Source organism: Eulemur rufifrons, chromosome 2, assembly GCF_041146395.1.
Source record: "Eulemur rufifrons isolate Redbay chromosome 2, OSU_ERuf_1, whole genome shotgun sequence".
Taxonomy (NCBI): Eukaryota; Metazoa; Chordata; class Mammalia; order Primates; family Lemuridae; genus Eulemur; species Eulemur rufifrons.
This window is the reverse complement of record NC_090984.1, coordinates 88,875,114-88,899,287: the sequence shown is the minus strand read 5'-3', so window position 1 is coordinate 88,899,287 and position 24,174 is coordinate 88,875,114. Positions and strand designations below refer to the sequence as shown.

The 24,174-nt window shown below is 37.5% G+C and overlaps 1 protein-coding gene across 1 annotated transcript in view; it reads left to right on the top strand.

Annotated features, from left to right (window-relative positions):
* Positions 1-24,174, top strand: part of CCDC175 (coiled-coil domain containing 175) — a 54,581-nt gene that overhangs the window by 8,828 nt on the left and 21,579 nt on the right. Inside the window, exons 4-13 of the mRNA XM_069492873.1 lie at positions 185-320; positions 2,922-3,150; positions 5,804-5,926; positions 8,378-8,487; positions 10,327-10,408; positions 15,935-16,071; positions 18,803-18,913; positions 21,338-21,409; positions 22,451-22,586; positions 23,157-23,288. Of these exons, the coding sequence (XP_069348974.1) occupies positions 185-320; positions 2,922-3,150; positions 5,804-5,926; positions 8,378-8,487; positions 10,327-10,408; positions 15,935-16,071; positions 18,803-18,913; positions 21,338-21,409; positions 22,451-22,586; positions 23,157-23,288 (1,268 nt within the window). The remainder of the gene's footprint in view (positions 1-184; positions 321-2,921; positions 3,151-5,803; positions 5,927-8,377; positions 8,488-10,326; positions 10,409-15,934; positions 16,072-18,802; positions 18,914-21,337; positions 21,410-22,450; positions 22,587-23,156; positions 23,289-24,174) is intronic.

Sequence of the window (24,174 nt, the reverse complement as noted above, 5' to 3'; positions counted from 1 at the left end):
CAGCAGAAGCAAGAGAAATGATTAGTAGGAAAGATCTAGAGGGCCAAAAGGAGTAAGTAGGAGGTGGCTGATACAGAAACACTTAAAAGAATATTTCAGAGAAAGACCTTTTCCTTTCATGATTTGAAAAGTCAATATCTACAATTGTGCTCTTAAATAATTTAGTAACATTTCCACTTTTAAGAATGTGTCAGAGATGCTCGCAAATTAAATCTTCTTGAGATAAATGAAATTCAAATGAGAATTACAAGGATGAATAATGAAATGGAGTTTCTGAAGAATGAAATAATTGGTCTGAAAGAAATTAATGAAGCTCTAGGGTAGGTATATTTTTATTCAGTAACTTGAAGGTGTAAGGGTGTGGCTGGAATGGAAAAATTGTCAGATTGACCGCTGATCTGAACTGGTGCAGGGCAAGTTGAGAGGTGGAGGAGATGATCCGGGCTGATGGGTGGGTGGGGAGTGGTGATGGCTGCAGAGGGAAAGAGGGCAGAAAATCTTGAACCACTGTAGCCAGGAGACCTGTAAAATTTCAGAGACAACCCAGCTTGCCAGCAGCAACTATTGTTTGCTTGTAAATCACACACTACCTTGAATGCTGCCTCCAAAGATAGAGGCCACAGTGGTTTTAGTTTCCATTTTTGTAGAATTAAGTTTGCAAACCCCCACCACCAAAGCAAGAAATCTTGCTGGAATTGTATTGTAACTATAATATCAAAGCACATCTATTGCATATGTAATAGTTGGAGATATTCAGTCATACTTATAATCTACTGGAGGGCTGAGGATGGGGCTGATTCCCAGGAGAGGATTCCAGATTTTATCTGTAATTAAATGAGACAATATATGTAATTACCTATAACTCAGGATCTTATACCTGTTAGTTTTCTTTTCTTTATTCCTGAGCTCTATTGCCTCAGACCAGCACTTTACGATGTGGGCCTCATTTTCTCCATCTGTAAAGTGGGATCACAACACTTGACTTACCCAGCTCATAAGAGGAAGAGATATATTCTGAAAGAAAAAGAAAATACAGCAAAACCCTTAAAGGATAACTCAGCTCTGTGAGCTATTTTGTAAGACTAATGCGCAAATATCAGAATGTTGGTTTTCCAGAGAGAAGTGTTCAAAAAGCCCTCATCATTGGGAAAATAAAATCATCTTGGGAAGCTAAAATAATCAGAGGGTTGCTTGGTGCACAAGATATCAAAGCGTCAGGAGACAGGTAGAGACCTAGAGACACGTTTTCCAAACCAGGTCCTCAGAATACCTGTCCTGAGAGAGGCTCCATGAAAAAGAAAGTCCATGATCACATAAGTTTGAGAAATACTACATACTCTAACCTCTACTGGGGATTCACAATGCAGATTTGTGCATGGTGCATGCTAGCCACAACCACCAGAGACTGCTACATAAGCCAGACTATTTCTAAACTAATAACAAGAAAAATAATACCCAGGCTGGATATTCATATCAACTGGTCAGCAATATGACAACCCTATAGACTAGTGATTCTCAAACTTGAGCATGCATCAGACTCACCTGGAAGTCTTGTTAAAACACAAATTATTGACACCTGCCTCCAGAATTTCTGATTTAGTAGGTCTGGGGGGCAGGAGTGATAGGGTAGAGACAAGAATTTATATTCCTAACAAGTTCTCACGTGATGCTAATGTTGCTCATTCTCAGCACTGGAACCACTGCTGTAGACAATCCTTTATGGAAAGGCAAATGACAAACAGGAGGTTGCTTGGTCAGCTAGCATCACCAAGCTGCAGTCACTGGTTGCATCCATTTTTCAAAGAAAGATGCATATCAAGGTGCCCACAAGGTCTGACAGGTGGTCAGCACATCTCTTCTCCTGGATGATCCTCAAAAACTAGATACACCGCAGCTCTTTGGGTGTGTTTTCTTTAGGCACCACATTCTGCTCGTGAATACTCTCTTCTTCTCAACCCAACGTGACACACCTAATTAGGTTTTTCAATTTGACTTGTTTTGCTTTCCTTCCCTGAGGCTCTTCAAACCTTAGGTTGATTCATTCTTACAGGGCTTCCGTTGTTACCCACACAAAGTACTCATTATCTCAACTAGGCTGCTTTCTATTGCATCTCTGCTGTGGAGTTGGACCTCTGCAAAATAAACTCCCAAACAGTATGTTTCCATTTTCCTTCAACCTTCAGACACAATGCCCCAGAATTAAAGTCTCTAGCCCTGGGGACTAGAAAAACGGAAAGGGTCTTTACAAGGCAGGAGCTTTTAAAAAGGAAAATAGAACAATGGAACTAATTGTCCCTCCTGTAAATCATTTATTGTTAGCCCTGAGGTGGATGTTTCTCCCAATCTGTAGGTGTTCCTCAGGTGGATGTGGCCAGCAATGGGTGTGTAAGGCCAATAACTTCCTCTTGAACTCAGATTTGGGTGTAGCAGGAAGACTAAGAGTGCTCAAATCAGGTTTCAAGCATCCCCTAAACAGTAAAGATGGACTCAGCCTTTCTTTCCTTAATTTCTGTCCAGAAGAAAGCTAGCTCAGCTACATATCTCTGGACGATATGATAGACGGGGCGATGATACATACCAAAACATTCATCTGGCCAGATCTCACTTACCTGTTCCAAACCACTTTTGGATCATTCTGTACTTTAGACCAAGCTATCCTGTGATTACTATCTGGGGTGGGGCGGGGCAGGCACGAGGCAGGGCCGCGGGACATTTTTGCGGTGGTAAAAATCGCAAGGTTGACACTTGTTTGGTGTTTCCTTCTGTCCTCATCTCAACCAAGTTTAGGCAATCACAAACACAGCTGTGGAATAAGTCTCCCTTCCACTTTCCCTCTTGATGAGGGCTCATCTCACCAAACAGACCTTATTCCTCTCCTAGGAGCCATGCTTTTCATGCTGTGAGCTATTCTTTCCTCCCAGTATGAAGCAGGAAGAGCTATCCTGGCAGCACAAGAAGTTTGTCCTGTCACTCAACCAAACGATGGAGGAAAAAGCCACTTCCACTGTTTATATAAATGAGACTTTTACCCAAATATACTTGGAAAGAGAGGACATAGAATTGCAAAAGGCATGTATTCGAGAGACAGAAAAGCTAATAGAAAAACAAAAAGCAGAATATCTGCTAAGAAAACAACAGTTGACTACAGAGGTAAGTGGCGTGACTTATTCTTTAAAATACAGAATTGTATAGAATCTATACTGGAAATGGGAAATAATTTATTTGTCCTCAAGGCTGACAAGTGCTCTCTGTGGTATCTTCTGTGAACATTGGGATGGCAATAGAGCAGGAGACTCAGGACACTTGGAGCCTCTTGAGGAAGACATTTGATTGTGTAGCAGCATCTCGGTCCATGGGAAAGAACGTGTGACAGGATTGCAACACTGGGGTGGCCCCTTGATTATATGCCGCCATATAGGGAAAAGGAGTAGGCCACCATCTTAGCTGGCTGCCGTTGACAGTCCTGAAGCTATGTCTGTATGGACAGGACCGGGGAGTTCGGGCAGGGCCCTGCCCGGCCGCTGCTCCTTCTGCGTGCATCCGAGAGCGCAGCAGACTACAGAGAGCTGGGCAGAGCTGAGGGCCCTAGAGAGAATGTTTGGAAACCAGCAAATTCTGTGGGTATGGGGTAGGGATGACTACTGCATCTTTTATCTGCCCCTGTTGGGACTGGACTATGCTATGCCATGTCAATGAAGATTCATGTCAGATGGCCTATGAGCATTTCTTCCTTGTTCTGCTCCTGCTGGCTCAGAAGAGGTGGGGCTGCCTGCGTGTTTGGTGGCCCGGCAACAGGCTGCATTCTCCCTCTGTGCCTCACTCAGGGTGGGAACTGCTGTAGGCCTCCTGGTGCTGCCCTCGCCACGGTGGGAATCGGCATCACCTCAGGTTATAAATGCAGGAAATTGACTTGGGCTCAAAGCACTGGCATATTAAATAGAAAAAGAAAAAAGGAAGAGAAAGAGAAGGGGAAGGGAAGAAAAGAACATTTATTAAATTGCTTTTCTTGAGTCTCAATGAAAATTTAAAGGAGTACAATCTGGCAGTGGCCATTTGGTTCTTATGACAATTGATTCCATGATAAAACTTGGGCTATTTGGAAATTTCAATTGGGTCTGAGTTTCTTTATTCTGAAAAGTGCCTACCCCTTCAGAAATGGTTTTACACTAAAACCATATGCTGTTCTCCCTGAGAACACAGAACCCAGTCCTAATCATCCTTGTAACAGGCATTTTGTGAAGTAGCTGGCAAAGAGTCTATCTTACTCTGTTTCGGCTGCTATAACAAAATACCTGAAACTGGATAATTTATAAATAATCGAAATGTATGTCTCACGGTTCTGGAGGCTAGGAAGTCCCAGATCAAGGTGCCAGTGGGCTCCGTGTCTCGTGAAGGGCTGGTCTCTGCTTCTAAGATGGCACCTCGAAGGATGCATCCTCTGGAGGAGACACACAGTAGAAGGCAAAAAAAAGGGCCTCGCTAATTCCCTCCAGCCCATTTATAATGTTGCTAATCCCATTCAGGAGGGTTCTGCCCTCATAATTAATCACCTCCTAAAGGCCTCACCTCTTAATGTTATCACATTGGTGATTAAATTTTAACATATGAATTTGGGGGGACACATTCGGACTACAGCAGAGTCTCTTTGTGCAGTCTGTAGCTGCTGAACAGAATTTGTAAAAACTAAGCTCCCTGGACCTTTTCTGGGGTGGAAGCCAGCTGTTGGCCTGGGCTACAGTGCTTGAATCATTTGAAATCTATGTCTCAAAAATAGGATGGGGCTCTTCTCACTGAGCTAGACTTTACTTGGATACATCGTTATCACAATGAAATGGAAATCTCAGGACACCAAGGATCAAAAAAGGGGGAAAAAGCACTTGGAGAACATAAAACATTGCTCCCAAAATGTAATTCTCTGCAAACCTGGCTACTGAAACTGCCTATTGTGACCTGAAATCAGTTTTATCTGTAGCTGTTGAGATAACTTGCTGCAACTCTAGGACTAATTTTGTCCACCACCATCGTCTAAAGATGGAACTTGCCAGTTCCCCAGAACCTTGCTCCTAGGGCTCATGAACTTTCTCAGAGAGCAGTACATAACATTTCTCTTTTTTATAAAACCCCTACCCTTCTCTCTGTTCTTCAGACATCCTGAAGACTACTCATTCTGCATGTATGCCCCACATTGCAATTTTTTCCTCCCAAATAAAATTAGAGATGCATCTCTACATTTTTATTTCACCTTAAACACAGGACCGATAAGTGATATCTTGACAAAATGGTAAGAAGTTGTCCAGGATTATAAGCTGCCCTATCTCCAATGATTTTGTTTACTCTGTCTTTAGTTGATTTTATTTCCCATTAAATAATGTGAATTTAGGTTCCCAGACAATTCTTCGTTTTTTCATTTGACTTTCCTTGCTTAGTATGCTGTAAATCTGGTAACCATAGCTATGTGCTTTGTTAGTAAATCACTACAATGGAAATTTTCATATAATTTGTTATTAATGATCATTGTTATTGCTCTTAAATATTTACTATTTCAATATTTTATAATTACAGTTTAGCCTTTGTTCACCATTTTTGTTCTGTAATACTGAAAAATAGGCAAACCCTGGTTTTGGTGGCTTTTTTATTTGTTGGTATACTTACTAGATTGGATATGGTATATGTAGATTAAATATGAATTAGGTTGACAAATTAAAAAAAAGATTCCCTAGACTTTGTTGTCCTCATGAGGTTTTTTATCAGTTTAATACTATAGATTGTCATTATAATGATTACTATATGTTTGTCACTATAGATTGAGAAATGTAAAAGAAACTGTGAACTTAAAAGAAAGGAGACTTTACAAAGAAAGAAAGAATTGGATAAAACAGTAGCTAAAGTATCAAAAATGAAAGAAACAATTACTACCAGCACAGTGGTAAGAATAATAAACTATGCCTAACCTGGATTTCAATTCATCTTCATGCCATTCTGGGGGAATATTTTGGGCATGTTAACATTTTCTGATACTTCCTTTAAAGTGTTATGGTACAATTGTGTTTTATTCTTCTTCAGGAATGTGGTGGGAAGAAGGAAGTTTGGAATGAGTTAGGTACAAATTGCATTTGATGGGCCAAAATACTGTGAAAAAGTTGATCAAAATAACACATATAGAACTAACCAAATATATTGATATATATAACATTTCCATGAGACTGATTTATTGTACATAACAAAATGAATAACCGTAGGCTGATCCCTTAATTCTGAATGTGGAATAATATAGTTTAGCCTCTCTATTAATATTGGATACAGTAACATTAACATGGAAAGGACACCATTGTCTATTTGAATTAGAAAATATGTCAGAGCTCTGTACTATAAAAAATTTTAATAACATTTATCAAAAGCTAATACTTTGATAAGTATTTTGTGAGGAATATCCATCCTTATTTTAAAGATGAGAAAACTGAAGCTTGTGGAAGTAACTATAATTGAAGTGGTTAATGTTAATACTACTTCTATGTTAATCAAAAGAGAAATGCCTGTTAATCTTTTATCACAGTTAGTTAAATTAATGAGTTTTTATTGTATTTGTTGTATGGGTATTGAAAATCACATGCAAAACTATACTGGTGAGATAGTTATACTGAATACTTTATATGGGGTGATTCTGCTCATTTTAATTACAGTGTTTCTATTATTGACATCCAATTATGAAACATTAGTAAAATCAAATATTTCTTCAAAATATGTGCATTTAAAAAGATCACTATCTGTTTTTGAATTTCAACATAGTAAGGAAGCTTAGATCAGACTAGGCTTAGAGGAGAATTAGAGGTTATATAAAACATATTTTATCTGCATGTCCAAGCTCATATTTCCAGTTTTGGCTCCATAAATCATAAATCAAGCACCCCGCCAACATAGCTTGAGAAAGTAAAACATATGTTCCTTAGCCTGTACTCCAAGATCTCCAAGGCCAAATTAGACAGGCTTGAAGGTGGCAGGCATAACTCACCTCCAGGTCCTTCCCCTCTTCCCCAAAGCCAAACTACCCATCCCACTCCCAATCAGTAGAGAATAGGGTATGAAGCACAAACTTGAGTGCCACACATACCTGGGGTCAAATCTTGGCTTTACCAGCCCGAAGTTTCCTCCCCTCTAAAATCGGGGTAATAATATTGCCTACTGCAGAGGCTTTTTGTGGAGATTAAATGAGGTCATGCCTGTAAAACTGGTAGCTCAGTGCTTATACAAAGTAGTAGTTGTTGTTATTGGCTGAGATTAGAAAACAACATTTTGACTATAGACTAAGACCAGATTAACTTTCATTTGGTACCTTTAGTTTAGAAGTTTCTGCAGCCAGGTCAAGCTGATGTGATGTTAGCAAAAAAGAATAATAGTGTGTGATTCTCAAGGCTGCCCACATGTCCAGGGCAGGGAGCACTGAGGGCCAGAGATAACAGATGTCAGACCTAACAGGCCGTTAGCATGTAGCCCTAGTCCTGACACTTCATCAAGGCCTTCCAACATTCTGCTAATTTTTATAGCAGTTCTAGGATTTTGGACCCCTGTTGACTCTGGAACTAACTATGGGTGCTCTAGAGAAAGAAACCATTTTGAGTAGCTTTCACCTACCTTTCTTGTCTGGCATGGCTGAGAGCACTTCTACACTCCCAGAAGTGTTTCTCTGCCCTCATGTTGATGTCCAGGGTTAGATGGCATTAAATGATCTGTCCATGGTAACTCTATTCTCCTTCACAAGCTGAAATGTAAACCTAAGGCTAATAAGTTTGACTTCCCTTTTCTTCATCTCAAAATTGCATTGCAAAAATATCTGCTTCACTGTGAATTTTCTCCATCAATTTTTCCTCCTTTTAAATCATGCTAACATTTTTTCACAGTACCCAATTGTTCCATTTCCTAAATATTGCTTAAATATTAAGAAAAAAATTCTTTTCAGCATGAACATAGCTACCAATTGAGACAGAAGACCCAATTTGGGTCTTAAATAATACTCATTTTAGTATCCTGGGGTAATACTTTGAAGATAATTGTGAAAATATGGATTTATTTCATTTTTTTAAAGTGGTAGACAAAATGAATTCTTGTCTCAAAAGATTTTTTTTTATAGTTTTCACATTCTTACTGCTATATTTCGTCATCCCCCCTTCCAAATTTTGAGTTTTTCTTATGATTTCAGAATTATTTCTTTCCAAGTTTATTTTATGAAGAAACAATTATACTGATTGCTTTAATTTTCACCTAGGGATAGCCCCAATGTAAAAGTTGAGTGAGTGATTCGTGAATATTTAGTGGAATTGAACCGCTGTTATGAATCATTTGGTGGTGATGGTATGGCATATTTTTATTGAATTTTTAATAGATTATTAGTGATCACAATCTAGAGATAGCACGACTACACGAAGGAATAAGGATTTGGGAATCTCAGGTTGATGAGCTAAGGAACGCCTGCAAGATCCTGGAGGATAAAGTGTAAGTGTTAATACTTTATTTTTGCTGAAGTATTTCTAGATGTTAATATGTTACTTTCATTTTTTTATTTTTTTTTTTTGAGACAGAGTCTCACTTTGTTGCCCAGGCTAGAGTGAGTGCCGTGGCGTCAGCCTAGCTCACAGCAACCTCAAACTCCTGGGCTCAAGGGATCCTCCTGTCTCAGCCTCCCAAGTAGTTGGGACTACAGGCATGCACCACCATGCCCGGCTAATTTTTTCTATATATATTTTTAGCTGTCCATATAATTTCTTTCTATTTTTTAGTAGAGATGGGGTCTCGCTCTTGCTCAGGCTGGTCTCGAACTCCTGAGCTCAAACGATCCGCCCACCTCGGCCTCCCAGAGTGCTAGGATTACAGGCGTGAGCCACCGCGCCCGGCCTACTTTCATTTTTTTAAATATCTTTAATATTAGACGAAAACTATATTCTCTTAGTTTTCTAAACTCATGTGATGGCTTTATAGAAGCACCTCTTCATTTTGAAATTAGCCAGTCTTTCAGATGATCAAGAGAAAAAACTGAGGATGACAGCTTGGGAGAGGAGAGGGACTCTTTAGAATGTACACATTATTCTCATTTCAGTTCCTGTCTCCCTACAAACAAAAATGCCTGTGGAGAAAGACATTAGTGAGACATACCATAAGGCTGCAACCCTCCTAGCCGTGCTGTTAGAGTTGTTCTTACTCAAGAGGGACTGAGTTTACTGAGAAAACACAGGGAAGCCTTAAGGCAAAAACTGCTGCTACATGTGGGACTTGAACCATAAACTGAAGGAAGTCTTCCATCCATCCAAAGGCTCAGTCTCCGCTTCCTTTTGTGAAAGTGTTTCATTCTTCTCTCTTTATCTGCATACAGTATTCTCTTCTTGGTGAGCGCATGGCAAAGTATGGCTATGCCAAACCCTCTGAATTGACCTGACATGGGTACAGCCATCATTAGAAATTGACCAACACACTCTCTGCCAGGAGAATTCCCAGATTTCGTATCAGAATGTGTTAGGTTCAGCTTTGTTTCTAATACAATCACCTCTAAACAAAAAATAGAATCTTGTAACATGGCTTCAGGGGCTCACCCCAATGGTTCACTAACAGTTTAAGAGATAGATTGTGGGCTGAGCAGATTCTCAAGGGATAAGTAATGTTGCATGGCTCATTTCTACATAAATTTGAAAGTATTGTGATTAAAATTATGTCCTCTAAAACAATATTTTCAGAGAACAATGCTAATCTACCATCATTAGTTCATAAAATAGGCAATAATTTTTACACTCAATGTTAGATTAAAAAATAGGAAAGTTCAATTAATATCACAATTAAAACTCTGAAAAATGCACACAAAAGGAATAATCAACAGAGCATTCGGGTCTTTCACAGGTCATCCCAAAGAGGTCTTCCCTGACCACATGTCTAAAGCAGCATTCTTGCTTTAAGATCTCTCTATACTTTACCCTGCTTTGTGTTCTCTGGAGCACTTAACACTATCTGAAATATATTACTTATTTTTGATACCTTGCTCATATTCTGACTACTTCACTAGAACATAATTTCCATGAAGGTAGGGACTTTGCCTGCACTGTATCCCTAGTACCTGAAACAAATCTGGCGGACTGTTTTAGGTGTTGCCTAACCCTTCTTAAGTGGATAAATAAATAAATAAATAAAGTATTAATTCATCAATTCAAAAGAGTAAAATTGTTTCTTTAATAAATATAAAAGTAAATATATTTAGTGGGGAGATAGAGTTTTTGATGTCATAAGTAAATACGGCTTTGCTGGAAAATATGTTCTAATATGAATCTGTTTGGTTTCCTTTGTTCATAGGTTATTTTTTACAACCAATAAGGAAAAACTGGATGATATATCTAATAATGAAAAAAATGAACTCCTGAACAAGATAAAGCAGGTAAGAAGACAGAAATGATGACTTGTAGATATTAATAATAATTAGATTTTATTTGTAGTTAATATTTAAAATGCATGAGAAATGTAGAATTTTTCAAAAGTAGATATTTTTTTTTTGAGACAGAGTCCCACTCTGTTGCCTGGGCTAGAGTAAGTGCCGTGGCGTCAGCCTAGCTCACAGCAACCTCAAACTCCTGGGCTTAAGCGATCCTCTGCCTCAGCCTCCCAAGTAGCTGGGACTACAGGCATGCGCCACCATGCCCAGCTAATTTTTTTTTTCTACATATATTTTTAGTTGTCCAGATAATTTCTTTCTATTTTTAGTAGAGACAGGGTCTTGCTCTTGCTCAGGCTGGTCTCAAACTCCTGACTTCGAGCGATCCACCCGCCTCGGCCTCCCAGAGTGCTAGGATTACAGGCATGAGCCACCGCGCCCGGTCTCAAAAGTAGATTTTTAATTGACTAAGAATAATCATGATCATTTCCAATAATTAATGTAAAGATTTTATCTCCTCCCAAAGTTCTTTAAATATATGAAAGGACAAAGTTTGTCCATGTGAAGATGAATTGTTTTTGTATAGTAACTTTTCATGTGGGTATGGTACATTATAAATATCGATGATTAATGGATTAATGGACATTTTTCATGTGAAATATTAGAGAAATTATGACCTTCCTGCTGTTCTGTGGTACCTATGAAGTGTAGCAACCTATTCTGCACTTAATACTACTCTAAATATTATATTGTAATATAATATTCAAAATAATTATTTAGAAATATTTGAGTCTGATTTAACCCCCAGGAGAATTCTCTAGACACTTTTTTAAACTTAGGATAAAAGAAATATCATGTCATAAGATTTAGCCATAAGATATTCAGTGAAGCATTCATTAAGATGGTGAAAAATTGGAGGGTGGATGGGAGACAAGAAATACCATACAGCTGAAATCCAACAAAAGGGCCTTGGTTAAATAAGAAGTAGTATTGTTTACAATATGTTATTGAGTGACAAATACTATATTATAAAATAGTATATATAATATGACCCCATTTATTTCTGCATACATACAATACACATGCACCCCAGACATAACTGACATTTTTCTTGCCCCTTGCATTAAGGGAGAAATGTCCTTGGTATCTCTCCCTCACCCCCATATACACATACTTAATTTCAATAGTTCAGGACTTGTAGTGTCAGGTACACCTTCTATCTCTGTTTTGTGCCAAGTCAACTAGGATGTGAAATTCATCCCTTTTACTAGTTTCTAAAACAAATTTAGTAACACTAAGCATTTCATGATATGTTGCAAACTTTGTTGAAAATGTTAGTGGTCATGAAGAGGATCCCATTGCAGAGCACAAAGCCATCTTATTCACCACCTTTTCTTTCTCTTGTAGTTCTTCATCCATCCTCTTGCTCTAAGATACCTGACCACTGCACATCCAAATTCTTCTCCCTATGTTACAAAGCATAACATCTCCCTCCTCCAAGACTTCTCCCATTCCCTGAGGCACAGCAAGGATATGAAAGGCAGTTCCCTTCCAGAAGAATGATTTGTACCAATTAAATTCTCTTCCATTTTTGGTTTTGTGAGCTGTCAGCATTAGGGATATCTTCCCCTCTGGGCTAGGCCTACTCTGATTCTTTTAGTTGCAAGGATACCAAAAGACAAAAACCAGACAAAGTTGGTTGTTTGGTTGGTTGGTTTTAAACTTGCCTTTCATTTTTTAAGCAAAAATATTTTTTCTTTCCATTTATTCCCTATTGTAGGAGCTGTTAGACAACCTTCAGATAATAGCTTCACATTTTCTAGCCCATATGATTTTTCTGAACAGTCTAGGCCCCCTAAAAAATTGCATGGCTCACTTGGTCAAAGGGGCATGTATAGAGGGATTCCCCTGTAATCCACAGCCTTCATTCAAAAGTCATGGGTACAAGTGAGTGATCACTTCAAAGGAAGTGGGGCTCTGACTCATTTATTATTTTCACTAGGGTAGAGACTATGGTCTCTTAGTGACATCCAATCATAATTCTCATGAGTTATTGGAGGAAAACTCAAAGATTATATTAAACTCTATTCTAACTATACTTTAACTTTTTTCTTCCAACATCTCCCCCAACCCCTGCCTGCCCCAGTAACCATTTTACTCTCTACTTCTCTGAGTTCAACTTTTTTAGATTCCACATATAAGTGATATGCAATATTTGTCTTTCTGTGCCTGAATTATTTCATTTAATATAATGTCCTCCAGGTTCATCTGTGTTGTCACAAATAACAAGATTTCTTTTTTTAAGGCTGAATAATATTCCATTATGTACATATACTACATTTTCTTTATCCATTAATCTGTTGATGGACACTTAGGTTGAGTCATAGTTTAGCTATTGTGAACAGTGCTACAAGGAACATGGCAGTGCAAGTTTCTCTTTGCTATGCTGATTTCATTTCCTTTGAATATATACACATTAGTGGGATTGCTGTATCTAACGTTTTTATTATGAAATACTATACATATATAGAACAATGCATAAACTATAAATGTATGGTATTTATGTGCATACCTATCTTTTTGATGAATGCAATTTATTAATTTTAATGAAGTCCAGCTTATCAATCTTTTCCTTTCTGGTTAACACTTTTTGTGTCCTATGTCATAAGGATATTATCTTCCTTTATTTTCTAGAAGCCTTATTGTTTGACCTTTCACATTTAAGACTATGAGCCATAACCAGCCTGAGCAAGAGCGAGATCCCATCTCTACTAAAAATAGAAAGAAATTATATGGACAGCTAAAAATATATATAGAAAAAAAATTAGCCGGGCATGGTGGCGCATGCCTGTAGTCCCAGCTACTCAGGAGGCTGAGACAGGAGGATCGCTTGAGCCCAGGAGTTTGAGGTTGCTGTGAGCTAGGCTGACGCCACGGCACTCACTCTAGCCTGGGCAACAGAGTGAGACTCTGTCTCAAAAAAAAAAAAAAAAAAAGACTATGAGCCATATCAAATTTTTGTGTGTGAATATGTTGTGAGATATAGTGGTCAAGATTCATATTTTGCCATAAGGTTGTCCAACTAACCAGCACCATTTAGTGAAAAGACAATCCTTTTCTCCTCTATATTGCAGTCACACTATTGTCATGAATTGTGTGGATCATAAATATGTCCTAAATATATGTGTGGATTGTGGACTCTATGTTCTGTTCATTTGTACTATTTATCTCTCCTCGCACAAAAACGAAATTGTCATAATTAGTGACTTTAAAATAAATCTTTATAGCTAGTGGTATAAATCCTTCAAGTTTGCTCTTCAAGATTGCTTCAGCTATTATTGGCCCTTTGAATTTTTATCAGTTTATCAAGTGCTGCCAAAAACCCTGTTTGGATTTTGACTGGGATTATATTAAATCTATGAATCCATTTGAAGAGGATTTCACATTTATATAATATTAAGGCTTCCAGTCCATGAAGATGGCGTATGTCTCACTTATTGTAGGTCTTCTTTGTTCTCTTTGCCTTAGTTGTTCAGGTTCACTATGATGTATCCAAATTTTTCTTTTTAGTTATCCTCCTTGGGATTTATTTGGCTTTTTAAATCTGCAAATTGCTATATTTCATAAGTTATTTAAATATTTCAGCCATTATCTGTTCACAGTCCTATTAACTCTCCTCTCTTTCTGAGACTTCAATTATATGTATGCAGTTATTTGTACTACTATATTATATATGTGTTATAATATAATATATATTACATATATATATGTATTTTCCCTTTCTGTATTTTCTACTTTTTATCTTCCCATGCTTAATTCTAGACAGAATGGTCTTATTTGAGCTCTCAATTTTGGTTATTGTATTTTTCAATTGGTAATTATTTGGTACCTTTTCAAGTCTGCTATGTCACTCATTACTATTTCTAATTCCCTGTCATAATTTTCAAGTATGCCTAATATTTCTTTGATCATAATAAGCATTGTACTTGTATAGTTCACTGTTTGATAATTTCAATATCTAATGTCTTTGTGAGTCTGTAGTCCATTTCTTTAGTCTGATGTTTCTGCCAGTTTTTTATTCATGCTGTCTTATTTCATTCTATTCCTGGTAGAAAACTGTAAGCTGGACATTGTACTTGAGAAAATGTTTGTAAAACCAATTTGAGACCCAAGATGATGGTATCTTCCCCAGGAGCAGAATTTGTATTCACTTCTGTCAGATGTGTGGGATGTTCCCAGTCCCAAACCACCTTAATTCACCTTAAGGTTCTCTGGTGATCAAAGTTAGGCTGGACCATCACTTATTAGCTTTTACCCTTATTTACCCTTATCAAGAGGGTAAAGCTCCTTGGGTCTCAGACTATTGAGTGGTGAGAGGTTTATCTGGGCTCCATACCTGGATGAGCTCTACATGTTGGCTTTTGTCCCCTTTGCTATGCAAGAAAACCAAAACTCATTTTCCAAGTGGTTTCCTCCATTTTAGTAAATGTCCTCTGGGCAGAGGAGTTTTAAGTGCTAGCCTTACCACTCTGGATTCTTGCTTTCGGTTAGAATTAGGCCTAGTAATTCCTGACTATTGTGTTAGTTCTTCAACACTTCTAAAAAGTTTTTTTTTTTTTCATCCGGCTATTTTAGTGGTCCTCAGCCAGAAGCTCATTTTGAACTACTCAGCCCACCGTTCCTACTAAACCTGGCTTACCTCACTTGAAGCAATGTAATAAGCACAAAATTCTTACCTCATGCAGAATGAGTACTATTTTTTTCCTCAAATAAAAATATTTAACAAGAAGCAAGTATAATATCTACTCAAGAGGTTTTGAGCAACAGCTTCTATGGATATTATATTTTCTTTTCCCTAGCTAGTATAGTTTATATTCTGGGACAAGGACATAGAGATATTGCTGAATGATCACAATTTATTAATTCCATTTCTTATTTTGATGTGGATTATTACTCCATGGTTTTATATCCATGTTTACTACCTTTTTACACATTTTTCATAACTAACAGAAGAGGCCCAAAAATGTACAATTGCATATTTGCTGTAGAATCAAATCACTTGACATTTTTGGCATAGTTCATTGTGTGCTAAGCAATGTACCCAGTGCTCTAGAGCTGTGGTCCCCAGCCCCTTGCCTGCAGACTGGTACCAGTCTGTGGCCTGTTAGGGACCAGGCCACAGAGCTCTGCCACTGCAACCCACACCCCCACCCCCATCTGTGGAAAAATTATCTAAAATTGTCTTCCATGAAAAATTAGGAAGGCCGGGTGCACAGCAGGAAGTGAGTCACAGGCGAGCAAAGCTTCATCTGTATTTACAGCCGCTCCTCATAGCTGGCATCACCGCCTGAGCTCACCACCCACCTCCCCTTCCCCACCCCATCTGTGGAAAAACTGTCTTCTACAAAACCGGCCCCTGGTGCCAAAAAGGTTGGGGACCACTGCAGAGAGTTGCCCCCCTGATGCTGACTGACTGCCCTCAAAGGAACCGTGAAGCAAGTCCTCTCACTAAATTCTTTTGTTTTTCTCTAGATGGCTGAAAAACTATTCAAAGTTCGACAAGAAAACAAAGAGCTACAACAGAAAATGGATACTCTTGTCAGGCAATATAAGATTGTCTTAAATGAGGAGGATAAAGTCTTTTCACAGAAACGGAAGGTCCAAAATGAGTATGTTTCTACCCATAACCCATATGTGAATCAACATGCCATAGTTATGGTGTGCTTTTCTTGCTGTCAAAGTAGTGACTCTCCACTTAACCTTATCCTAATTTTAAAATCTATTGACAACAATGAAATATTCTTTATGAAATAATAAATAAACACACCCCTCATCTGCCTCTGTAATACTAAGTAATGCTTTCCTTACTAGGATCAGATCAAATCCATAAAAACTAAATGCAGTATTTTACTTCTAAATCAGATTGTTGAAAAAATAATTATGCTTTTCCCCTGTGAGACTATCCAGAGAAACTATAAGAGTTGCCTTCATCAGAAACTGGCTCCGTACCTGTATTCCCTTTTTCAGAGAAGGGTCTGGTCATTGACACAATTCCCTAACCCAGAGACTGGAAAGTTATTCAAGGAAATTCCTTATCTTTTACCATCTATTGGACTCCATTCGGTCACCTAGGCTTGCTAATTCCACCTCCCAAATATTTCTCAACTATGTCCTATCCTCCTCTCCAAGTCCATTCTTTTCACCACTTTCAGCATCTTTGGTTTGGCTTGCCTCTCAAAGTTCTTCCCATCTTCTCTTTATCACCCCAACTTGTCTACCTCCCTTCCACCAGAATGATCCTGCTGAAACAACCACCTTCTGATGTCATTCCTTTTCATCACTCACTGCCTTGTAATCAACTGGGCACAAATCCTTTTGCCCCAGTGGACTGCAAAGAGATCGGGGCAGTCACTCTGTCACACTAAGCACTATGTCCCCGGGGCCTCATACATTGCTTAGCAGATAGTGGGAATTCACCAATGTTTTCTTAATAAACATTATAAAATAATATTGCAAGCATGAAATTATGTAAATAATAATCCATTTCCACACTCAAAGTTAAATCACATTAAAATGTTATTACAGTGGACAGGCCGACTTATAGGAAGCTGAGTTTATGTTCATTGTTGTAACATGTAAGCTACAGAGACATACTGCAATCATTTCATCTCATACAATTGAACATCCTACTGAGAATAATACTGTTCATATTCTTCAAGCAAAAACTTCCTCAGATCAATACTAAGTTATCAGTTTGAATCATAAAATGTGCTGATGGCAAATAACCATAACACTAAAAAGTTCATTATCCTTGTTGGGTTTTGTCTTAGTCAGCTCAGGCTGCCATAGCCAAATACCATAGACTGGCTGGCTTACCCCACAGAAATTTATTTCCTCACAGTTCTGGAGGGTGGAAGTCTGAGATCACGGTGCCAGCACGGTCAGGCCCTCTTCCTGACTTGCAGATGGCCACTTTCTCTCTGTGTCCTCCCATCGTAGAGAGAGAGCAGGCAGGCTCTCTGGTGGCTTTTCTCCTCAGGGCACTAATCCCATCATGAGGGGCTCACCCTCATGACTTCATCCAAACCTAATTCTTCCCAAAGGCCCCAATTCTATAATGTGCTTGAACATTATCACAACACTCACCCCCTATGATGTTCATTTCTGCCATTCTAAATCACCTTAATTTTTATTTTAATTTTTTCTGATTTAAAAAAAAGCCAATGCTTGTACCTGATTTTAAAATTCAAATATAGAAATGTATAATTTAGCGAGTAAAAGTTACCCCAATCTTTTCATTTCTTCATCTTGTTGAGGGTTAGGGTTTCAACATATAAATTCTGGAGGAGAGGGGGAGACACAGTTCAGTCCATAGCCATTTTAAAGAAATGTCACTTAGATAAAATACTTTCTCTTACAGGCAGGTTCCTATCAGTGTCTGGGTATTTGAACAAAACTGTAAACTTCTTTAAGGCTCCTTATTCTCTCCTGCAAATTGAGACAAAAAATAACTACTTTAAAAAAAATGCCTCCTCAGTCCACGCACTGGGTCAAGCACTTTACATCTTGTTTAATCCTTCCATCTGGTGAGCAGGGTATGATAATGTCCATTTTATGGATGGTGAAATTGAGGCTTATCCACAGGTGAAGTTTCTTGCCCAAGATCACACTGCTAGTGAGAGGTATAGACAGTAAGCAAAGTTGATCTGACCACCTCCACCTTTCACAGAAGAACATGATAGCATTGATAAATGCATCAAGAGAGACACACCCACTCAGAGAGATGGAGTACTACTATAGAACTGTTCTTGTTTTGTGGTTCCTATTGCAGTTAATGTTCTTTCAGTGGCTCAGGAATTTTCATCCATTTTCTGAAAATCTTACACATAAATTTAGATTTAGCTGCCACTAGCAAAAATACTTTGTTTTTATTTTTACTACTTTATTTGGTAAATAGTTTATGATCTGAACTCTCCAAGCTACTTTTTAAATTATTATTTGTGGCCAAGTGCAGTGACTCATGTCTATAATCCCAGCACTTTGGGAGGCCAAGGCAGGGGGATCACTTGAGGCCAGGAGTTTGAGACCAGCTTGGACAACCCAGCGAGACCCAGTTCTCTACAAAAAAAATTAAAATCTGAGCCTGGTGTGGTGGGGTGCCTATAGTCCCACGTATTTGGGAGGCTGAGGCAGAAGGACTACTTGAGCCCCGGAGTTTGAAGCTACAGTGAACTATTATCATGCCACTGTACTTCAACCTGGACAACAGAGTGAGACCTTGTCCCTTAAAAAATAAAATAAAATAAGTTCTTGTTTGTGTTTGTACATTTTCTTATACTGAGGAATTAAAAATGATTATATCAATCTTCAACAAATGATAACTCTGCTTTTTCATGGTAGAAATCAGAAACAACTGCAATTTATTTCTGAAAAAGAAAACTTCCTGTCACAAAGAAGAGTAGACATCAAAAATATGGAAGATGGATTTAGCACACTCGAGGATCTTTATCGGTATATTTGTTGCCTTTAAAATTTTTAATCTTTTCTCTGCATTTAATTTGTAATAAATGATAATAAATCTATGTCAGTTTCTAATATGCTACAGAAAGGAAGTTTATAATCAGCTCTTTCTGTTTCACAGTCTAGAAAAGTCATTTTCATTGAATTTTTCATTGACAGGATAGACAGGTGCTGAATTCTATAGAAGTTATTGGACCAGAGGAATGAACCAACTGGGGGTCCAGTGACAAGAATGTGTCTGAACATGGTCACAACACTCACCCACTATGATGTTCATTTCTGACATTCTAAATCACTTTAAATTTTACCTTCTTCTTCTGATTAAAAAAGTAATGCCTGTGCCTGATTTTAAAATTCAAATATAGAAATATATAACTTAGACAGTAAAAGTTACCCTAATCTTTCCATCTCTCCACAGAGATAATCGCTGTTAACAGTTTGTTATACATGCTTTCAAATACATTAATATATAATTATATGTATGTGTATATCAAAAAATTGTACCCTTCTATAACTGGATTTTTTCCACTTAAAATTATACCCAGGAGAAGGATAAAACAAATAATATAAAATGGTAACATCTGGAGAAGTTGGTGAAAGGTATATGGGAATTCTTTGTACTATTTTTTACATTTATCTGTTGAGTTTGAAACTATTTCAAAATAAAGGGGGAAAATTATATATATGGAACATCTTTCCTCATTCTTTTCTCCAGCTGCATAGTGTTCCTTTTACAGATTATACTATATTTTATTTAACCAGCAGTCTATTGATGGACATTTGCATTTTTTCTGTTTCTTATATTACAAACAATTTTTGAAGTTAACGTCCTTTAACAGGACTCTCACAATTAATGAACCAGGCATGACTGTGAAAAATAGAATGTGAATACAGCCAGAGAGGGATGAAAGAAAGCGAAATCAAGGAGTCCTTCTTTGTTGCATAAAGATTTAAAACTTGAACTAGACTTTAAAGCAAGTCAGATTTTCCTGTTCACTCATCAAATGAAGGAATAATATCACTGCACACAAGGAGAGACATGATTTGAATATAAGACAGTGAAGCACCAGCTTATAAAACTATGATAAGGAGTGAGGAAAATTTGAGCACATGCCAATAGGAATCTGGAAAGTGTAGGTCCTATGGTTGGTTTTCCTCATGTTATTAAATAATATATCTAGACATCTATTTCTCATTATGTCATTTTCAGACATAAAATTATGAACTACTCTCTATGAAAGAGTGGGAAAATGGAATTCGGTTGAATCAGGTTTTATTTTCCTCAAGAATAATGAAAATTTTATGAATTATCTTATCATCATTTCTCTGGTCACCAGGAAGCTCAAAGCAAAATTTGTGGCCCAGTATTGTTTTCCATTTAGGACTTTTTGTATTATCATTGCTTTATTTTAAACTGGTTCAAGTTCTTCGTGGATTATATTAATATGTAAATAAACAAAATCAGTAGGTTGTAGCAAATTGTGAAGAACCTCAGAGGTACAGGGGAGGATATTAGATTGATTTTAGTCGGAAATCGAGAGCCCATACTATGATTTCAAATAGAGAAAGAAACATGAGCACAGTTGTGTTTCTAGTTCAACAGTGTTTCATATTCCAAGTTTCGCTTATAAGTATTTCTAGCCTTCAAACTTTAATAGTATTTCATATTAGAAGTTTCATTTATGAATATTTTTATCTTTCAAAAGATATAAAGCAGCATTTTACTTACATGGTTTTCAGTTCATTTCTGTGCATGGAGCATTTAATAGGGAAAAAAAGGAAAATAAAAATAAAGACGTTCGTGACCTGTATAAGAACCTTCATATTTCCATCCATCCTACCACAAGAAAATCTTCCATCTGCAATTACTACTTTTCCCTAGTTCAAGAATCCGTACTGGTTTTCTGAATCATATATCGTATCAAATGAGAACTCAATCTAGAATCCGGGGTTCCTCAACAATTTGTTGACCTTAATTCCTCTTGTGTCGTAGTGTTATTCTTCCCTTCATGTCCTCTGTGGACAGCAAGACTACCGCATGTTATAACAGAGTCCTGACTCACTGCACTTTTCCTCTGACTTTACAAATTGTTTCATCCTTTTCTTGGTAAGATTGCACCTCTCTTCTGACAATCCACATTCCTTCCTCTGTTTAACATTAACCTCCAGTAACCCTTCCTCCCCACGATCTCTTCTCTTTCCTTGGCTATCCACCTCAATGCTTGCAAAATCAGTTTGCACTGCCACAGAATTGCAATTGTCTATCAGGCTGCCACTAAAATCTTTTGTTGTTTCACAGGTTTGTTTTGCCTTCTAATGAGGCCATCACCTTATTGAGAGTAAGAATTACACATAAAGAGTCTCTTGTATATTCTACCAGAAATACAAAATCCAATATGTTTTTCTTGTTTTTAGAGCAACAAAGGAAATATTTCGGAAACAAATAAAAATCTTGAGTAATAACCTGGAAAAAGAAACTCAGAGATGGTAAAAAAAAAAAAAAAAGTTTATTTGTTATCATATATGTTATCTTAATGAACAATGCAGAGTACTTATTGGTTAGTAGAGTCCGAGGGAATGATTTTCCTAAATTAAATTGTGTGTGAGTTCTCTCAGACCTGGATGTGTTTGTTAGTTTGATTTTTGGACATTGAGCAGAATCAAAGTTTTTCATTTCAATTGAGTGAAGTCACCAAAGAGGAAAATTGCCAAGATTTTTGCAATGCCTTTTCCTCATCCAGGCTTCTGTATGAACCAGTAGGGGAGGTGACATGGGTGGCGAGAGAGGAGAGTGGTGACGACTACAGGCTTTTCAGATGGGCTACTTTGGTTGTTCTGCCCTTACTAGCTTTGTAACCAAACTTAAGTTATTAGTAATTTTTCTTTGCTCCTATCCCTATAAAGTGGGGAATGATAGTAGTACCTAGATTATAAAGTAGTTTTGAATGTAAATGAGATGATCCATGTAAAATACTGTTTTTAGATCAGTGTCCCTAAAAAGCACTTGCTAATACTAAGCTGTATTTTATTGTTGTTGTTGTTATTATTTTCATTAATGTTATTATTTATAAAACTCCAATTGCACGTTTTGACCATTTTCCAAACATGTAGCTTTTTTATGTTGTGGTGAGAAAAATTTGAGAGCCCAGAGGCTTGAAATCTCTTATTAGCACATTAGGTAATTTAGGTAATTTTATTATATTTTTGCACGAGCCTCTTCTTTTTTCATCTGTCCCTGAGCCTTCATCATTTCTACCCTTTACCCTTTGGCAAGCTGCCAAATGTGGCTTGTTCACTGTGGTATTTATTGGATATACAGGCATAACTTCTTACTCTGAAGCAACTTGCAGAGATGGCATGGAGGCAGTTACTGTTTTGTCTTTTTTTTTTCCAGTTAATGTGCATAGTCTGCATCACTAGTAACACAATTTTGTGTAATCACAGTAGGACTTATTTTGCTTTGAATTTCTTTATCTTTTTTGTAAACTGCTGTGTGAATTTAATGGTAATTACTTTTCTAATCTCTAGTGTTATAAATCAGTGGAGAGTAGCTTGTTTGAGAAAAAAGCATGCACGTTGGACAGTTAAGATGAAGGCTGAAATAGAAGATATTATGGCAGGACTTAAGAGAGCAGAAATGAGACGAACTGAATTACTTGAAGAGGTAAAAAAAAAAAAAAAAACCCAAGGAACTTAGAATTAGTCTCCTACATTGCATATCAGAAATTCTCCTTCATTATTTAATTAAATCCTATCTTATTAGAAGATATTTTCCTTTCTGCTGACTTCACATTTAGAGGGAATTATTTAATTTTCTTAAGAAATGTATTCATTTGCTGTATATTAACGAGAGAGATTTATCAAATAAAGTAGCAAGTCTCTCCAGAATATGCTTTTGAAGCATGTAACAAGAAACTTATTGGAAGTTAGTGTTTAGGGGAAGTTCCTCAAAAAATATGAGCCCAAGCATCATTTATTTAGCTCCTGTATTTACCCTCTGCCCAACCACTATCTTGCACCCCTACTATTCCTCATGTCATTTATAGATATTGTTTCATGAAAATCTTAATTTCTGCAGAGGAAAATAATCCCTTTCAGTGGTTATTGAGAAATCCTATAGCCTGAAATCAGAAACGAGTCTCATGCAGAGAGATATTCATTTACCTGGCTGTTTGAAAATGTAAGACTGGTCACTGTAAGAAAAAATGACAAATCCTCATTTTTCTCTAATTAGACCAGTTTGAGAGAAAAGGAGATCCAAGAATTTGTGGTAGAGATTGAAAAACTGACAACAGAATTAAAAGAAGACGAGCAGAAATTTGTTATCAAAGAAAAAAAGCTAATACAAGAGTTAACCAAGTATGAGGTAAGTTTTATTTTGGATGACCATATGGGGGGAGGGGGAATAATATTTCATGCTATTCTAATTAGTTAAATGTAAAACAAATCTTCCAGTATGAACAGGGCTATAATTTCATTCTGAATCTTTCTTTTACTTTTCCTGAAGAAGAAATAAATCAATGAGAAATATGTTTTCAGTTTAAATATATGTATTTTTTATGAAGTGTGTGAGATACATAAATTGTGTAGAACTGCTGGCAACTGGCTTGGACACAGGTGGAGCTTCACAGGAAGGCTTTGGAGCTGGCACAGGAATAGCTGGGGAGAGTAACAAGGGGGAAAGGAGATTAGTAAAGTCAGTCTCAGAAATCCTCCTTAAAAAAAAAAAAAGAATAAAAATTGAAATCAGGATCTCAAAGAAAAAAAAAAAAAAAGAAATCCTCCTTAAAAAGTGGGTATCATGCTGACTTGGAATTGCCAAAAACCATCCTGGGATGGGAGAGCACGTGGATGCTGGGGGAGGTGGAGAGAAAAGGCACGGAGGGTTCCCAGAGGTGGCAGGTCTGCAAAAACACAACAAAAAACACACCTTCTCAAGGTGATAGTATTTCCTTGAAAGGCAAGGGCATGTTTCTCAGAGGCAGCCATTGGTAGAGAGGCTGAGGAGAACGAGGGTGGTAGTACAGTGGCAGATGCCTTCCTGAACTTGATGAGGTTTGAAGAGGAAGAAGAGATCTTGGCTACACCAAAGAGGGCCTTTATTTGAAGGAAACAGTCTCTTAGAGTAGCAAGAAAGTAGGGAACCCTTAAATTACAAAGTTTAGAATCTTACCCTGACCCAGGCCCACTCCCTCACCCCATCCCATCCTGCCACATCCTGAGGAAACCCGAGAACAGCCAGTTCTTTCTGA